Consider the following 15,692-nt stretch of genomic DNA (forward strand, 5'->3'; position numbering starts at 1 on the left):
CTGATTACATTTCTGTATGGTTTCTTTCTGTACTACTGAGTTCATGGCTCTGCATCTTCCAGGCCCTGCTGAACTATCTGACTTGCTCCTGTTTCTCTTCCCCTGGCTCGCAGTAGATACACTGGATTTCTTGCTATTCCTTGAAGAGACTTTGTTATGCTCAGGACAATGACATTTGCTCTTCCTCTTCTAGGAAACTCTTGTGTGGGCTTTCCATCACTGCATTTAGGTCTGAGTTCACATGACACTTGCGCAGATAATCCTCTTTACCTGGAGAAGTTAGCTCCGTTCCGTTCCCACTCTTTCCTGTCAGCCTCTTTAATCTCTTTCATAGAAGCCACCGGTCTCTGTGATTACCTTGTTTATGTGTTTGCATGTTTATCATCAGTCTCCTCCTGTTAGAGCCTGGCCCTCAGGAATTTTCATTCTATCTGCTCTTGTTCTTAACTCTATACCCAGCTTGTAGAACTTTTAGAACAGTGCCTGGAATATAGTAGATGATTAGTTATTGGTGAAGGGATGGGGAAGGGGGATGGGTCATCTACCTGAGTGTTGAGGGGATTAAATGAGAGAACCCCTGATCTTCACTTAGCACAGCACCTGGAAAAAATTAGGAATGCAGTTAATAAGTGATCATTCATTCTCACTACATCTTTTCCTTAATTTGATAAAGACTGAAACTTTTTTTTTTAAAGAAAAAATTTTAATGTTTATTCATTTTTGAGAGAGAGAGTAAGGGAGGGGCAGAGAGAGACACACACACAGAATCCCAAGCAGGCTCCAGGATCTGAGCTGTCAGCACAGAGCCTGATATGAGGCTCGAACCCAGAAACCACGAGATCATTACCTGAGCCAAAGTCAGACGTTCAATCAACTAAGACACCCAGGCGCCCCTTATAAGGACTGAAATTTCTGATGTTGCAACTTATCATTACAATTTGATTATAATTANAGCACAGCACCTGGAAAAAATTAGGAACCCAGTTAATAAGTGATCATTCATTCTCACTACATCTTTTCCTTAATTTGATAAAGACTGAAACTTTTTTTTTTAAAGAAAAAATTTTAATGTTTATTCATTTTTGAGAGAGAGAGTAAGGGAGGGGCAGAGAGAGACACACACACAGAATCCCAAGCAGGCTCCAGGATCTGAGCTGTCAGCACAGAGCCTGATATGAGGCTCGAACCCAGAAACCACGAGATCATTACCTGAGCCAAAGTCAGACGTTCAATCAACTAAGACACCCAGGCGCCCCTTATAAGGACTGAAATTTCTGATGTTGCAACTTATCATTACAATTTGATTATAATTAAATTCTAATTTGTAGGTGCCTGCAAAAGGGCATCTGGTGGCTCAGTCATTTGAGTATCCAGTGTCACCTCAGGTCATGATCTCGCGGTTCATGAGTTTAAGCCCCATGTCAGGCTCACTACTGCAGCCTGTCAGTGCAGAGCCTGCTTTGGAGCCTCTGTCTCTCCTCTCTCTACCCCTCCCCCACTTGTACTCTCCCAAAATAAATATCTTTTAAAAAGCCTAGCAAGAGAGGAACTTGGGCCTGACTGATAGAAGCCCTCCTTGTGTGGCTAGAAGGGAGCTCCCCCTCCCACGCCTCCCAGCTTCCAGAGTGGACCTCAGGGCAGTTGCACTTTGTAAACACTGGCTGCCATCTTTAGTTTTAGCGTGGGTAGTCCATGTACCCAACCACTGTATTATGTGAACCAAAAATCAAGGCACTTGGATCCTAGATGATTTTGTGCTGTGAGGTATAAGAGGCAGATAGGATTTTCATATATAATATTGGAATTTCTGTTGGAGTTTGGTTTCTGCATACAGAAGGACAAAATGTATGCAATTGACACTGTCCTGGAAAATGCCAGGACACAAACCCACAAAATCCACAGGTTCCCAGGTACCATAAAGTTAGTCTTGAAGCTTGTCCCAGAGTGCGAGCCCTGGAAATCAGATCATTTCTTACTCCTCCTTGTAGCCACCGTATTGCTTGCATGTCATAGGTGCTAGAGGCATCCTTTCAGGGAAGAGTCACCATTCATTTCCTTGGAAGTAGGCACTCTGCTTGGTGCTGGCAGGAGATCATTATGGCCTGGTCCCTGTGGCTGGCTCTCACGAGGAGCTGACACTCAATGGGAAGATAAACCAGCCTCTCTAATATGCCACCACACTGATGGAGAGGTGTTAATGATAAGTGATGAAGATAGAGAACAGAATGGTTAATGCTCACCTTGATTTTGAAATCAATGAAAACTTCCCAGAGGAAGTGTCATGGGAGCAGGGCCTTAAACGAGGCAGAGCTTGCCAAGAAGGAAGTGCGGGAACAGCATTCCAGAACCAGGAATGGCATGAACAAAGTCCTGGATATATGGTGACTTTTTAAATCAGATTTGGAGAATTGAGAAGCCATTGGTGTGAGTAAAAGCTATTTGGGCTGACCCAGGAGAGGATGCTAAAATGTAGTTAAGAGAAGAAACTGGAAATAGAGATTGGGGCCTTGTAGGTACATGCCAGAAGATGGAGTCCATAAATGGGTGTCATGCTGATGAAGCCAGGCTTCATTCATCCTCTGGGCAGCAGGCTGGTGACCTCATCAGGGTTGCCTTTCTTGATCAGGGCACCCTGGCCAGTAGGACAGACTAGACTAGAGGGGAGAGACTGGCCAGGACTGGCCAGTTTCATCTAAGAAGCCATGAAATGGAAAAAAAAATTTTTTTTTTTTACTCTCTCTGCTCAGGGAAACAGCCAGATGTCAGGCATCACCAGCCTCTTAAAACGAAGTCTCTGCCTTCCATCAAGTCCCTGGGTCCTCCTCCCCCAAAGCCTCCGAAGCCCCCAGTCGTGAACCTCCAGGCCTTCCAGAAGCAGGCAGCTACAGTTGCCAGGACCCACACGGAAGGTGAGAAAAGGCACAGGCGCCGGGAGTCATGGCTCCGATGCCCGGGTCCCCCCCACCCCTGGGGCCTCCCTCTCAGTGTCAGCTCCCAGGTGATAAGGCCGCAACTGCTTTTCCATGGGGCTGGACATCTATCACTGCTTATTTTCACATGGAGGCCGTGGCAGCTTGCCCGTGAAATGACAAATCTGCAGGAATTGGCCCCTTATCACTCCTGGACCAGCCCGCTTCCCCTGAGAGCGTTGCATTTGATCACTGGGAATCTGTCCAAGAGGAAGAAAATGAAAAGTAGTGAAGCAGGGAGCACGGAGCTTTTGTGTTTCCTACAAAGCCTGTGTTGTCAACGCAATCAGTGCAGTAGGAGAGAGCAGGGAGTGAAAAGGGAAGAAAATCAGTGTGAACTTGACCGGTGATCCTAATGAGGGTCCCTCAGGCCTCTGTGATCAGCCTTCTGTAATTAGTCAAAGGGCCCACAACCCTGCCCCCGCCAGCCCTTTCCAGGAACTGAAGAGTCCTTGGAAGCCATTTTTCTGTGTATTTAAAGGAACACCTTCTTGTCCCCTCTCCACCCACACAGTAGCCTGATCCTGTTGACACTTTAAATGCCTTTGTTTATGTTTGTTCTAATGAAACATGAGATGAACGCCCTCTTGGGGGTGACACCCAGTGCTGTGCTAACTTCTGTTTTCCTGTGGCCACGAGCGCCAGCAGACCGTCTGCTCCGGGAGCTGATGCATTGTTCCTTTGACCACTCCGAACAACCTCAGGGTTAAATTTCTTGAACTCGTTGGTTCCAGACTTCAGCCTGTACCAGAATCAGTTAGGGGACTTGTCAAAACACCCATAACAGGGCCCCATTCCCAGAGTTTCTGATGTATTTGGTGTGGATTGGGTGCCTGAGAATTGGGCTTTTTAACAAGTTCCCTAGGAGATGCTGATGCTTCTGGTCCAGGGACCACAGTTCGAGTACCACCACTGCAGTTCCTCTCAAGTCTGATCCTAAAAGGAAACTCTATATAAAGAAGTAGAGCTCTGGCTGCCATCTTGCATCCCCTGGTGCATGTACCTGATCTCAGCGGGTTCCCCCCGAGACCCCCTGAGCACAGACCCTAGTCCCCCACGGTCCCATTGCTGCTCCACCAAGATGAAAGAAACCATCATGAACCAGGGGAAACACACCTGCAAGCACAGGTGCTCACTGGTGGGAAAGGAACTGTCCCCTCAAAAGATGGTTCATTGAACAGCTACAGCGGATGATAAAAAAAAAATCTCAGTTCTCTTTAAACTTAGGGGTAAACAGTAGCTCTGGTGAATTCAAGAAGTGACTATGTTCACAAACCCAGGAATGGGTTTTGCACTTTTGCAACCCTAAAGTTCAGGCATCTGGCGCAGTGAACACTTTGACCATCACAGGCCATGCTGAGATGAAGCAGCTGACAGAAATGGCACCCAGTGTCTTTTTTTTTTTATAGTTTATTTTTGAGACAGAAACAGAATGTGAGTGGGGGAGGGGCAGAGAGAGAGGGAGACACAGAATCCGAAACAGGCTCCAGGCTCTGAGCTGCCAGCACAGAACCTGCTGTGGGGCTCGAGCCCACAAACCGCAAGATCATGACCTGAGCCAAAGTCGAACGCTTAACCAACTGAGCCACCCCGGCGCCCCAGGGGCACCCAGTGTCTTAAACCAGCTTGGTGCAGACAGTCTGACTAGTCGGAGAAGACTGGCCGCAGCTCCTGCCCACGCGCTGTGTGGCTGCAGAAGCACCACCTGCTACCGGAGAGGAGGAGGGGGAAGAATTGCAGATCATGGAGAGCATTGTGATGACGCTTCCAAGAATGAAGCAAACTGAATGAGTTATTTCTGGAGGAGATAGAACTTGAAGTTACCAGGAGCTGCTCTTTTTTATATTACGACTGCATTTTAAAATTTTATTCATGGGGCCGCCTGGGCGGCTCATTTAGTTAGGTGGCCGACTTCTGCTCAGGTCACCATCTCAAGGTTCGTGAGTTGGGGCCCTGCGTCGGGCTCTGTGCTGACAGCTCAGAGCCTGGAGCCTGCTTCAGATTCTGTGTGTGTGTCTCTCTCTTTCTGCTCTTCCCTCATGCTCCCTCTCTGTCTCTCAAAAAAATGAATAAACGTTAAAATAGTGTTCATGGATCTGATAAAATCTAGGTCTCCAATATGTTTAAGCCCCAGCCCCTTGGCCACTGCAACTCTCTTCAGTGTTTGCTTACACACAATTCATTCTTGGCAACTGATGAAGCTAAAGAAGCCTGGGAATAAAGTTTGAAACAAGGTTAATAAAGTTCTTTGCCTAGTGAATACAAATAGAAGAAAGTTTTTATAAGCATACTTTAATAATAATTTGGCCACCTTCGTAACAGAGAAAGCTAAGTATGATTTTTAAAAACATTAAATCATTCTGACCTCAAACACAGTCTTTGAAAGTGAAGAAGGCTGTCTGAGAACATAGAACAAAGCACCAAGTCTTTTGTAATGAAGTGGGCTTTGTAAAGCCTCTCCCCCCGCCCTCCCCCCCCCTTCACTGGCTAGCTATTTAGGTCTGGGCCTGTTACTCACTGAGCCTCGTCGTCCTTCTCTGTAAAATGGGGATGACCGTAACCCTCCTCTCACATGATTTCTGTGAAAATAAATGAGACGAGTCATGGAAACTTTCAGTCGGAACAATGTTTAAATGCAACGTTATCATTATTTCAACCTTGTGTTGAACAGCTATACCCTCTTTGACCTGGGCTTTGTGATAGTCGCAAGAGCTACACCCTCTTTGACCTGGGCTTTGTGATAGTCGCAAGAGATAGAGAACCCCATGCTCAAGTTCTGGTACTCCAGAAGGTCAAAGTCTAATACAGAAGATCAAGAGGTCAGNGCCCCACATCAGGCTCTGTGCTGAGAGCTCAGAGCCTAGAGCCTGCGTTGGATTCTGTGTCTCCCTCCATCTTTGCCCCTCGCCTGCTCATTCATTTGTTCTTTCTTCTTCTTTCTCTGTCTCTATCACTCTCTCAAATGTGTGTGCACGTGCGCGCGCACACACACACACACACACACACACACATACACACACACACGCTCAAATTTAAAAAAACAATACCATGAAGTGTGGGTGAACAGCGGACTGCAGGACGGAGGGTCCCCTGGGTGCTGGGGGAGGGGTTGGAGGTGGTGGGGGAGTCCTGGGGCACCAGTGAGTTGCCGCTCCTCATTTTGTCTCTGGGGTCAGGGCATTGTGCAAACAAAAGTTCACTTTAATCAAGCTGACACCGACGCCCCTTTTCACTCTGCCTCTTGCTCTTGCAGCAGCTGTGGAAGAGGGCCGCCTGCCTCCGGAGAGGTGAGTACCTGCTTCTTAATTGGGCAGGAGCACAGAGCCTCCAGCATTGACAAGGCTGCTTAACCTGCCTGAGAGCAGGCAATGAGGACGCCAGGTGTCCGTATTTCTCCAAAGGGTTGCAGGAGGAACAGATTTATAAGCAACAAACTGCAACTTTTGTTTTAGAGGAGAGATTAAATAAACTGCATTTAACTGCTGTGCTGACATTAAGTTGCCAAGATGGTCCTCTGAGGTACTTTTATTTATTATACAGTTGGGTTTAGTAAATTGAAACATCAGCTTCCATAGTCATAAATCAAATTAGAGGCTACGGAAGGCTGTGGGCAGCTGGCGTGATGTTAGGAATTGGTAATGGGGAAAAGGACCTTCTGTTTTTGCTGTGCTTATTCTGAGAATTTTGCCATGGAAGTGTCGGTTCATTAATTCACTCAACCAAATACTATCTTTTGAGACCTTGGATGGGTCCTGCATTGAGCTGGCTACTCTATACAGATTTTCTCACTTCCTTTCCTCATGGCTGCAAAATGGCTGCCACTGTCCTCATTTTCTAGCTGAAGACACTTGGGCTCGGAAAGTTTGGTCTTTTACAGACCCATGATTCCAACTCAAGTATGCCCCAACTATTTTTTCTGTCGAATATAATGGAAATAGAAGATTGTGTAAGTCTGAGGTGTGCAAGGTGCTAGTATGATACATTTATAAATTGCAGGATGGTTACTACAGTTGCTTTAGCTAACACCTTTTTCACCTCATATAACTATCATTTCTCTTTTGTGTTGAAAACACTGAAGACCTAATCTCTTAGAAACTTTAAAATTTATAATAAAACATTTTTTTACTGTAATCACTATTTGTACATTATATTTCCAGAACTTACTTATCTACTAGTTATAAATGTGTACCCTTAAATAACATCTCTCCACTTCACTCACCCCTCAGCCCCTGGTAAGCACTATTTACTGTTTTTACAAGTATCTTTTTTTTTAGACTTCCCATAGAAGTAATATCGTACGATAATTGTTTTTGCTCTGTCTGATGTATCTCACTTAGCATAATACCATCAAGGTCCATCCATGTTGTCACCGAGGGCAGGATTGTCTCCTTTCTTGTGGCCGAATAACATTCTGTTGTGTATAGACAACACATCTTCTTTATCCATTCACCTGTTGATGGATGCTTAGATTGTGTCCATATCTTGCCTACTGCAATATTAACAAGAGTGTAGCAGTATCTCTTCAAGATGCTAATGTCATTTCCTTCAGATACATACCCAGGAGTGGAAGTGTTGGATCCTATGACAGTTCAATTTCTAATTGAACCTCTCTACTCTTTTCCATAATGGCTGTACCGATAGGTATGCCCAAACTGTTTTTTGATTGTATCAACCTCCCCTCCCTCACATATAGGCTCCTTTTCTCTAGAAGCTCAGCCTTGGAAGAAGTAAACATAAAAGCAAATTACCATATTACTTACCAAATGTTTGTAAGACTAGAAATGCGTTACATTTCCTAACAAAGAAATGTACAAGATTTAGAGGTTGCACAAACATGTGAGTGATCACTTGTCCTTGGGAGGTTCAGTGAAGCCTTTACAAAAACATTTCAGTTATCTATTGCTACAGTCCTACTGCGTAATCTACAACAAAGTATCAAGAGCATACAGAGGGGTGTGTGGGTTGAGCTGATCTGGGCTGGGCTCACCTGGCATTGCTAGAATGTTGCAGACTCCCTAGGCAGTTGTGCTGATAGTGACTGGGGTTGCTAGGCGTTTGGGTGTCAGCCTGCAGCTGGCCAATCTAGGATTCCCTCGGCTGGCTTGCCTGGGGCAACCTGACTTAACAGCATCTGCCTCCCCCTCCAGCAAGCTGGCTGAGGAACTACCTACGGCCACAGCAGACAAACAAGATACCAGTTGCACAAACACTTGTCAGACTCTGCTGTACCACATTTGCTCACATCCTATCGGTCGAAGCAAGTCACATGGCCCAGCCTCAGCGTGCGAGGACAGCAAAACTTTACCTGTAAAAAGGCAGGGATCCAAGAAGGCGTGAAGAATAGGGGTGTAGACCCTATCAGCCTATCACTGAAGAGGAAACATCTGAGAACTGAGGATAGACATTTGCTGGATAACGTGGGGAAGGGTGCTATAGGCAGAAGCAGGAGGTATGAGGAAACAGGCATTATCTGTGAAAACTAGAAATAGGTAAGTAGCATTGGTGTGGAAAGGGTAGTATGGAATGAAAAGAAATGGTATTGTGGAGGTAGACAGGAACCAAATCTTGGTAAGGTAAGACCATCTTGTTCACCAAGGAGTTGACCATCTGGTGTCGGGCAAGGTCTACCTGCTCCAGGAACTCCCAGTTTAGTTGCTCACTTTAAAAGAGTTAAATGACAGCACAGGGCAGGTCAGTGGAGCCACTTTCTACGTGCATTTTTGTGAAAGAGAGAAAAGACTTTAGACACCTAAGGTAATGAGTTGCATTGTTTACTCAATGACATGGGTCCCGGAGTGACCGTGTGAGGGACCAGTGTAATTCTGCTGGGCTCTGAGCCAATCTTGGTTCCCTCATGACTCCCATTCTGTGAGCATCTCCCTGTGATTATGCGTGTGCTGTGATTGAAGTATGTAACCAGATACGCGTTCTTCCTACAGTTTGGCTTTGAAATAAGCTGACCTCTTCTCTGGCACTTTTCATCAAAGACAGTCGTCTGTTTCAACATGGAGGACAGAGTCACTTGATGGGTGTATATTGAGAGATGGTGGGGGGTCTTTAATGTTGTACCACCTTCCTAAGTGACTTGGAAGGGCAATTGGACTGTTGGGTCCTTTCCCACTGACTTTAGAACCCAACCATCATCAGAAATGAGGTTCGTTGGACTTTAATTATCGTAGGGGCCATGGTGGTGTAAGAGTACAAAGCAAAAGAGACAAAGAGGAACCAGGATACTTAGGGGCAGCTTCACAGTGGACAAAAGCTCTTGAGATGCCTGACACGTGCTAGGTCAGATTAGAGAGGTATGTGCTCATTGCCTTTTGTGTGACTGTACAGTGGGTGAAGGCAGGGTATGGTTACCAGAAACCACCACATTCCTGACTTATCACTGGTTAGTGGATGGATGGACCCAGAGACGCTAAGGCTAGAGACAGGATGTGACTGAAAACAAGGCAGTAGTACGAAAGTGAAGGATAAACAGATACAGAGTATTCTGATGGGGAAGAAAAGAGCTGAGATTAGATCCTAAAGTTAATTAGGTGCCGGGCGGAGAAGTTGGGACTTGAGCTGGTCAGTGATGTGTTAGTTTATTTTTTATTTATATTTTTAATGTTTATTTTTGAGAGAGAGAGAGAGAAAGCAGGGGAGGGGGCAGAGAGAGGGGGAGACACAGAATCTGAAGCAGGCTCCAGGCTCTGAGCCGTCAGCACATGACCTGAGCCAAAATCGGATCCTTAACCGACTGAGCCACCCAGGCAACCCAGTGATGCGTTAGTTTAAACAAGAAAATGCAGTGATGCTGAGCAGTGTTAGATACAACTTCCATGGAAACTGGCACTTGTTTGGAAAGAAGGTCTTCCATGTTCGTGGTACTGATCTTCATACAGATGATAGATTGGAAACAATATGTTAGGTCTTATTACTGGAAGGGGACATGGCAGTTATTGGGGAGTTTTAGTCCGAGGCCTACCACTTAACACCTGCATAACCTTGGACAAATGCCTTGACCTCTGCAGACCTTAGTTTCTACTCACGTAAAATGGGAGGCTGATGAGATCTAATGCATACAGGTTTGGCAAATGTTAAATGAAATAATGATTGTAAGATGTTGAGTGCAATGCCAGGCATCCAGAGAGTGTTCAGTAAAGCTTGCTTGGCTGTTGTTTAAACCCCTCCAAAGGCAAGAATCCATGCTCAGAATCTTAATGTCTTCAAAAATCCATTGATGGAGAGCTCCCTACCAGAAGAGTCCAATATTTTTCTTGTTGGAGCAGATTTTATTCATTCAAAATGTTTATTGATTACTATATGCCAAGCCCTCTTGTATACATACATTGAGAATATGGGGGTGTATAAAGTAGACAAAAGTTTCTTACTTGCACATACATACACATACACATGTGACATATTTATCCTTTGCATCCAAAAGCCTGAGTTGAGCTGGTATCAAACAGTGACCTCCCTACCCCGGACATCCAGCCATCTGTCCAAGATCAACTCATTGATACAATAAACAGGTTCTTTACCCCTCCCTTACATGACTGAAGACATCTAAGGGCCACATTGTGTTAAATAAAACTTGGATCATTGTCTGCAGCTGTACATTTATGGATCTGTGTTTTAATCCTCTTGTTAGAAACTCTGTGCATTTGCAGTAGCCACTTTTATTTTTGAACCTCTTCATACTGTGTGTTAAATATGAGAAGCAGCACTGTATAATGCAACAAGGTCAAGTCTGGAATCAGATTGCCATAGAGTCCAATGCTTCCTCTCCACCTATGACAGCTCAGAGCTTTGCTATACACATCTGTAAAGTGGGCACAGTAGTGCTTCTTCATTGACTTCATGGAGATGAAATGAGAGAAGTTGTATGTGAAGGTGCTCAGTGAGTCTTGGTTTTCAACCCCTGGCCTCTCCATTCCTTGTTGTCTCTGGAATAAATATCTCGTTAGTTCCCAACAGTGAAATGACTCTTAGGAGGTTGTTTGTCATCACTCGTTCGGGTGAACCAAGCTGGCTGGCATCCCTCTTGACTAAGCAGCCCCTATTTGTGTGAGCAAAGCAGGTGAGTCCCAGGGCGCAATTACTGCTGGGTCTCTGTCAGTACTTAGCAGAGTCGGCTAATATTTTATTCATTAGCTATAAACATGGCTTTTCTCCCATTAAGAAGTGTCAGGGGGTAGTCCTGACTCAGGAAATCTCTGACTCAAATACTAAGGAAGAGAGAGCCTGCTTCTATCAGGAGAGAAAATTCACACAGTATGGTGTTTCACAGATGAGGGTCTGTGGGTGGATCTCAGGGGTCTACCATTTTCTCTCCTGAACTTTTTAATTTTCTGGTTTCATTTTAATGATCGTCTTTAAAAGATAATATAAACCTATTTTGAGTATTCTGAATGATCTCCTTCAACCTAATATTTTGGAACATGCTTTTGTATCCGCATTCTAGTGTTTCTGTCCCATGCACAGTGAGAAGCATAGATGTCTTATAGGGCTGAACGGATCATGTCTCTATGTCTAGGACGTGTGTTGCACGACAGGGAGGGATAGGTTCTGTGGAAATGGGAATGAATGCCTTACCTAAGGCATTCAAAATTGTTGATAATAACAGAACACCACCACTATGGCCAAGCAAAATGCATCCGTGGGCTTTATTTAAATAGCAGTAAATGCCATACAGCAACTTTAAAAGAGCATCCAGATAGTAACTAGGATATAGGAGGTGTAGGATGATCAGGAAAGGCCAGCCGTGGTGACACTTGGGTTGAGACTTTCATGATGAGGGACCCAGTCACAGAAGGTCTCCGAGATGGATGTTCTCCAGGGAGAACTACATCTGCATGTTGAGAGAACCAGAAAGGAGGGGAGCACAGTGGGCTGGTGCAGTGGTGGTCTGGAGAGCCGTGGAGTGAATTTGGATTTTGCTCTAAATACACAGGGAAACCACAGGAGTTTTATGCCAGAGAGTGACATGTGCTGACATTTATTTTGTAAAGATCACTTTGGATACTATGTAAATAATAAACTTTTTAGTTTCTAGGTGATTGGCTGTGTGCATCATTGTTGGCATTAACACATGTGGAGTGCTTGACACGTCATCAGTGTTCAGTACAACACTGACCCTTCCTGAAAGCTACTTGGGATGGACTTTTACTTGAACAAAACAACATGTCCTTGTGCTTTTGTGCCTGTAAGACCAGAGCCTCTTAGGACTAGTGTCTAAGTTGTTTGGAGTGACAGTGCTTTTTCTTGAGTAGCTGCATTTCGGGTAGTTAGGATTGGTAGAGACCTGCTCTGATTGGCCACCAGCAAAACAGCTTCCTCGTGTGGCTATCTGGGAGGTGAAGGTGGGCCCTGATGTCCCAGGGTGCTAAATTCAATCACCATGGGGCAAGAATGAAGAGGGGATTTTCTGAAGCCCGTGCCTTATGAAGTCATAGACCTAGAATCTTCAGGCGGCTTCAGCTCAAGCCATTTCAGTAGCTGCTGCTTATTCCTTTTTAGTTGGATTTCAGGGACACAGCAAAGCCAGTGTTTTGGCCTGTCTTTCCAAGGGCAGAGGTGGCAAGAAGTGTGGATCTGTTGGGGAGTTTTCTTTCGTAATTCCAAGTGTTCCTGCTTTAAAAAGGCATTCACCTGTAGGTTCTGTTTATTGAGCACTTGTCACGGACAGAGGTTGGTGCCCCATACTTAATGTCTACTCTCTCACTTTAGGTTTTTTTTTTTTAATTTTTATTTATTTTTGAGAGTGAGACAGAGACAGAGTGTGAGCAGGGGAGAGGCAGACACAGAATCTGAAACAGGCTCCAGGCTCTGAGCTGTCAGCACAGAGCCCGACATGGGGCTTGAACCCACGAACTGTGAGATCATGACCTGAGCTGAAGCCAGATGCTCAACCAACTGAGCCACCCAGGTACCCCTCTACTCTCTCATTTTAAAGCTCCCAACCATAACTACCCCATGAAGTTGGTAGTGAACTCTCTGACCATAGAATCAGGTTAAGGTGATAGAACTGAATCATCAATCCCAGGATTTGATACTTGTCCACATGTTTCAGAGCACCACCTATGAACTAGCACTTCTCCCTTACAGAGGATTCACACTGGATCTTCACCTATGACCAAAGAGGGCAACTTTTAATAGACTTGTGGTCTGCTCTACAAATTGAGCCTAGACATTGTCCAGATGGGTATTCTCAAGTATCTTTCCTGCCTTAGGATTTCTTGTTCTGTCTGCACAAAGATCTGTGTGAGGAAGACTGGCCAGGGTGATGCTAAACTATTGGAGTGTTATCAAGTCCCACCTCTCTTTAGTGGCATTCAAATGATAAACTGGAAAAACTCATGCTTTAGGAAGAAATTAGCCAATGAAGTTGCAGACTTAGAGCCTGATTTTGTGTATAGGTTTAGTCAAAAAGGTAGAATGGAAATTAATCTTGGACTATGGCCATGTGCTGGGCATTCCTTAGCCCCTTATATCTGTTAGAGTCATTTTTAGCCCCATGATCATCTTAGGAGGGCAAAATTAATGTTCCGATTTTGTAGATGAGAAACCAAGGGCTCAGGGAGGTTTCATGACTTGCTCTAAAGTGTAAGAAAATACAGAGCTTACCCGGGATGTGAACTCAGGACTGGATATTTGTAAGGATTTTCAACAACACTATCCTGTCTCAGAATTTTTCCAACTTGGGAGGTTTTTGGAGAAACCTATTAGATTCTAAATTCCATGACTGTCTGTCTTTCTCACTTTTGTTTCCACAGGAAGTAGACATGCAAGTAATAATTTTTTAATAACTGAGTACGTGATGGGCCGGTTGAGTGACAGATTGAGAAGGATAGATAACATTTCACCTGCCATGAACTTTTACATAAATAAAACATTCCCAAGTTCTGTCATCTGTATATTTTGCATTGATCTGAATGTCTATTATCACGTCCTTCTAATATTAAAGCTAAATAATTAGGACAATCTGAGTTCTTTATTTGCCCTTGTATGTCGGGAAAGCGCCTGCCATGGGAAGGTATGGACTCACATGTAATAATCTCAGTCTTCTGCTCCTTCATATTGTAGCAGAGAGCTCCAGTGACATGGCCAAGAAGCTTGTCATTATTTTTAACCCTCTTGGAAGGCACTCCTTTCTTTACTTTCTGTGGTCCTATTACACTTTGAATTCAGTAGTTATTTAATTAAACTAATTACTGAGCACTTTACCTCCATTTTACATTTAGAATGAAATTCCAAACATCCCCAACTCCTCACCAAGGCCAAGAAAGTCCTACGTGTTCCAGCTGCCCTGTGCTCCAGAGATTCCCCTTCTGAACCCCTCCCTCCCTCGTTCACTGTCTTCAGCCCACTGACTGGCCTTCTGGCCTCTCCTCCGACACAGCAAGCATCTTCTCACCAAGCACAAATGTTTGCTTCTTCCTGTGTGAAGAGTCATCTCCCAGATCTTTAGGTGGCTCGTTTTCATTGTCCAGGATTCCTTACGTCCGCCAGTCAGTGAATGTTTATTGAGCCCCAGGTATGTGCCATACGTGATTCTAGATGCTGATAATGCAGCAGAAAACAAAACAAAGTCTCTGCCCTCAGAAGTACACATTTTAGTTGGGAAGAAAGTCAGATAATCAAATGATGATCAAACGTAAGGCAATGATGAATACGTACGTGTCCGCTTCCCCGACCAGGCCTGTGTCTCTCCTCTCAAAAGGTGCCGTCTGTTCCATACAGAGGCCTGCTTAATTCTTCTGCTAGTACTTATTAATGCCTCAAATAATAATTATTCTGGGTTATTTTCTTTGTTATTCTAGGCCATGAGAGTCTTGATTTCAAGACTTATCTATTACTTGCTTTTATATTCAGGAATAGTGCCTGACATATACAGGGAGCTAAGTGAACATATTCATGATGTGACATCATCTGTTTGTCTGTGTAGGAGTTTTCAGTATTTCTGTGACGTCACAGGAGGATCCAGATAATTGGGAGCCTATAATGTGCCAGGCATTGGTGCCTGGGTGGCTCAGTCAGTTAAGTGACCAACTCTTGATTTAGGCTCAGGACATGATCTTATGGTTGAGACTGAGCTCCATATTGGGCTCCATTTCACAGTCATGGGAATGAGCCCTGAGTCAGGCTCCATGGAGCCTGCTTGGGTTTCTATCTTCCTCTCTCTCTTCCCCTCCCCTGTCCACACTCTCTCTTTCTATAAACAAATAAACATTTTCCCCAAAAAAGTGTGCCAGGCATCATATTGGTCACTGGGGACCCAGCAGTGTGTGATATACAAGATGGCAGAACAAGAGAGAAAAAATTAAACTTAAAAAAGTAAAATTACTTAAAGGTTAGGAGAACTGAGAATGGTACACAGCAGAAGGTTGCGTGGATAGAAATGGTGGAGAAATCGGCTGTGTGGAAAAGGAAGAAGGACTTTGTTGAAGGCATTGTGTAAGGGGAGACCTGACGATTGAAAAAGAGCTGGCCATACAGAGGCATTCCAGGTGGCTGGAACAGCATTTGCAAAGTCCTTGAGTAGGGGGAGAGCATGACGTCCTTGCAAAACAAAAAGGAGGCCAGTGCACTTAGAGTGTCATGGGAGAGCAGAAGAATGGTCGAACAGGACTTTGGAGAGGTTGCTAGAAGTGAGATCATACCGGGGAGGCGGGTGATGGTTTTGTCATTTTCGCTGTCTTTCATTAAGAATCATAAGAAGCCTCAGAAGTCTTAAGC

General features: G+C 44.7%; 1 protein-coding gene across 1 annotated transcript in view; it reads left to right on the forward strand.

The window, feature by feature from the left end:
- The window catches only part of FYB2 (FYN binding protein 2), a 121,070-nt gene that overhangs the window by 33,265 nt on the left and 72,113 nt on the right, over window positions 1–15,692 (forward strand). Inside the window, 2 exon segments of the mRNA XM_077760769.1 lie at window positions 2,748–2,909; window positions 6,223–6,256. Coding sequence (XP_077616895.1) covers window positions 2,748–2,909; window positions 6,223–6,256 — 196 coding nt within the window.

The sequence above is a fragment of the Crocuta crocuta genome, unplaced genomic scaffold, assembly GCF_008692635.1.
Source record: "Crocuta crocuta isolate KB4526 unplaced genomic scaffold, BGI_CrCroc_1.0 scaffold559, whole genome shotgun sequence".
Lineage (NCBI taxonomy): Eukaryota > Metazoa > Chordata > Mammalia > Carnivora > Hyaenidae > Crocuta > Crocuta crocuta.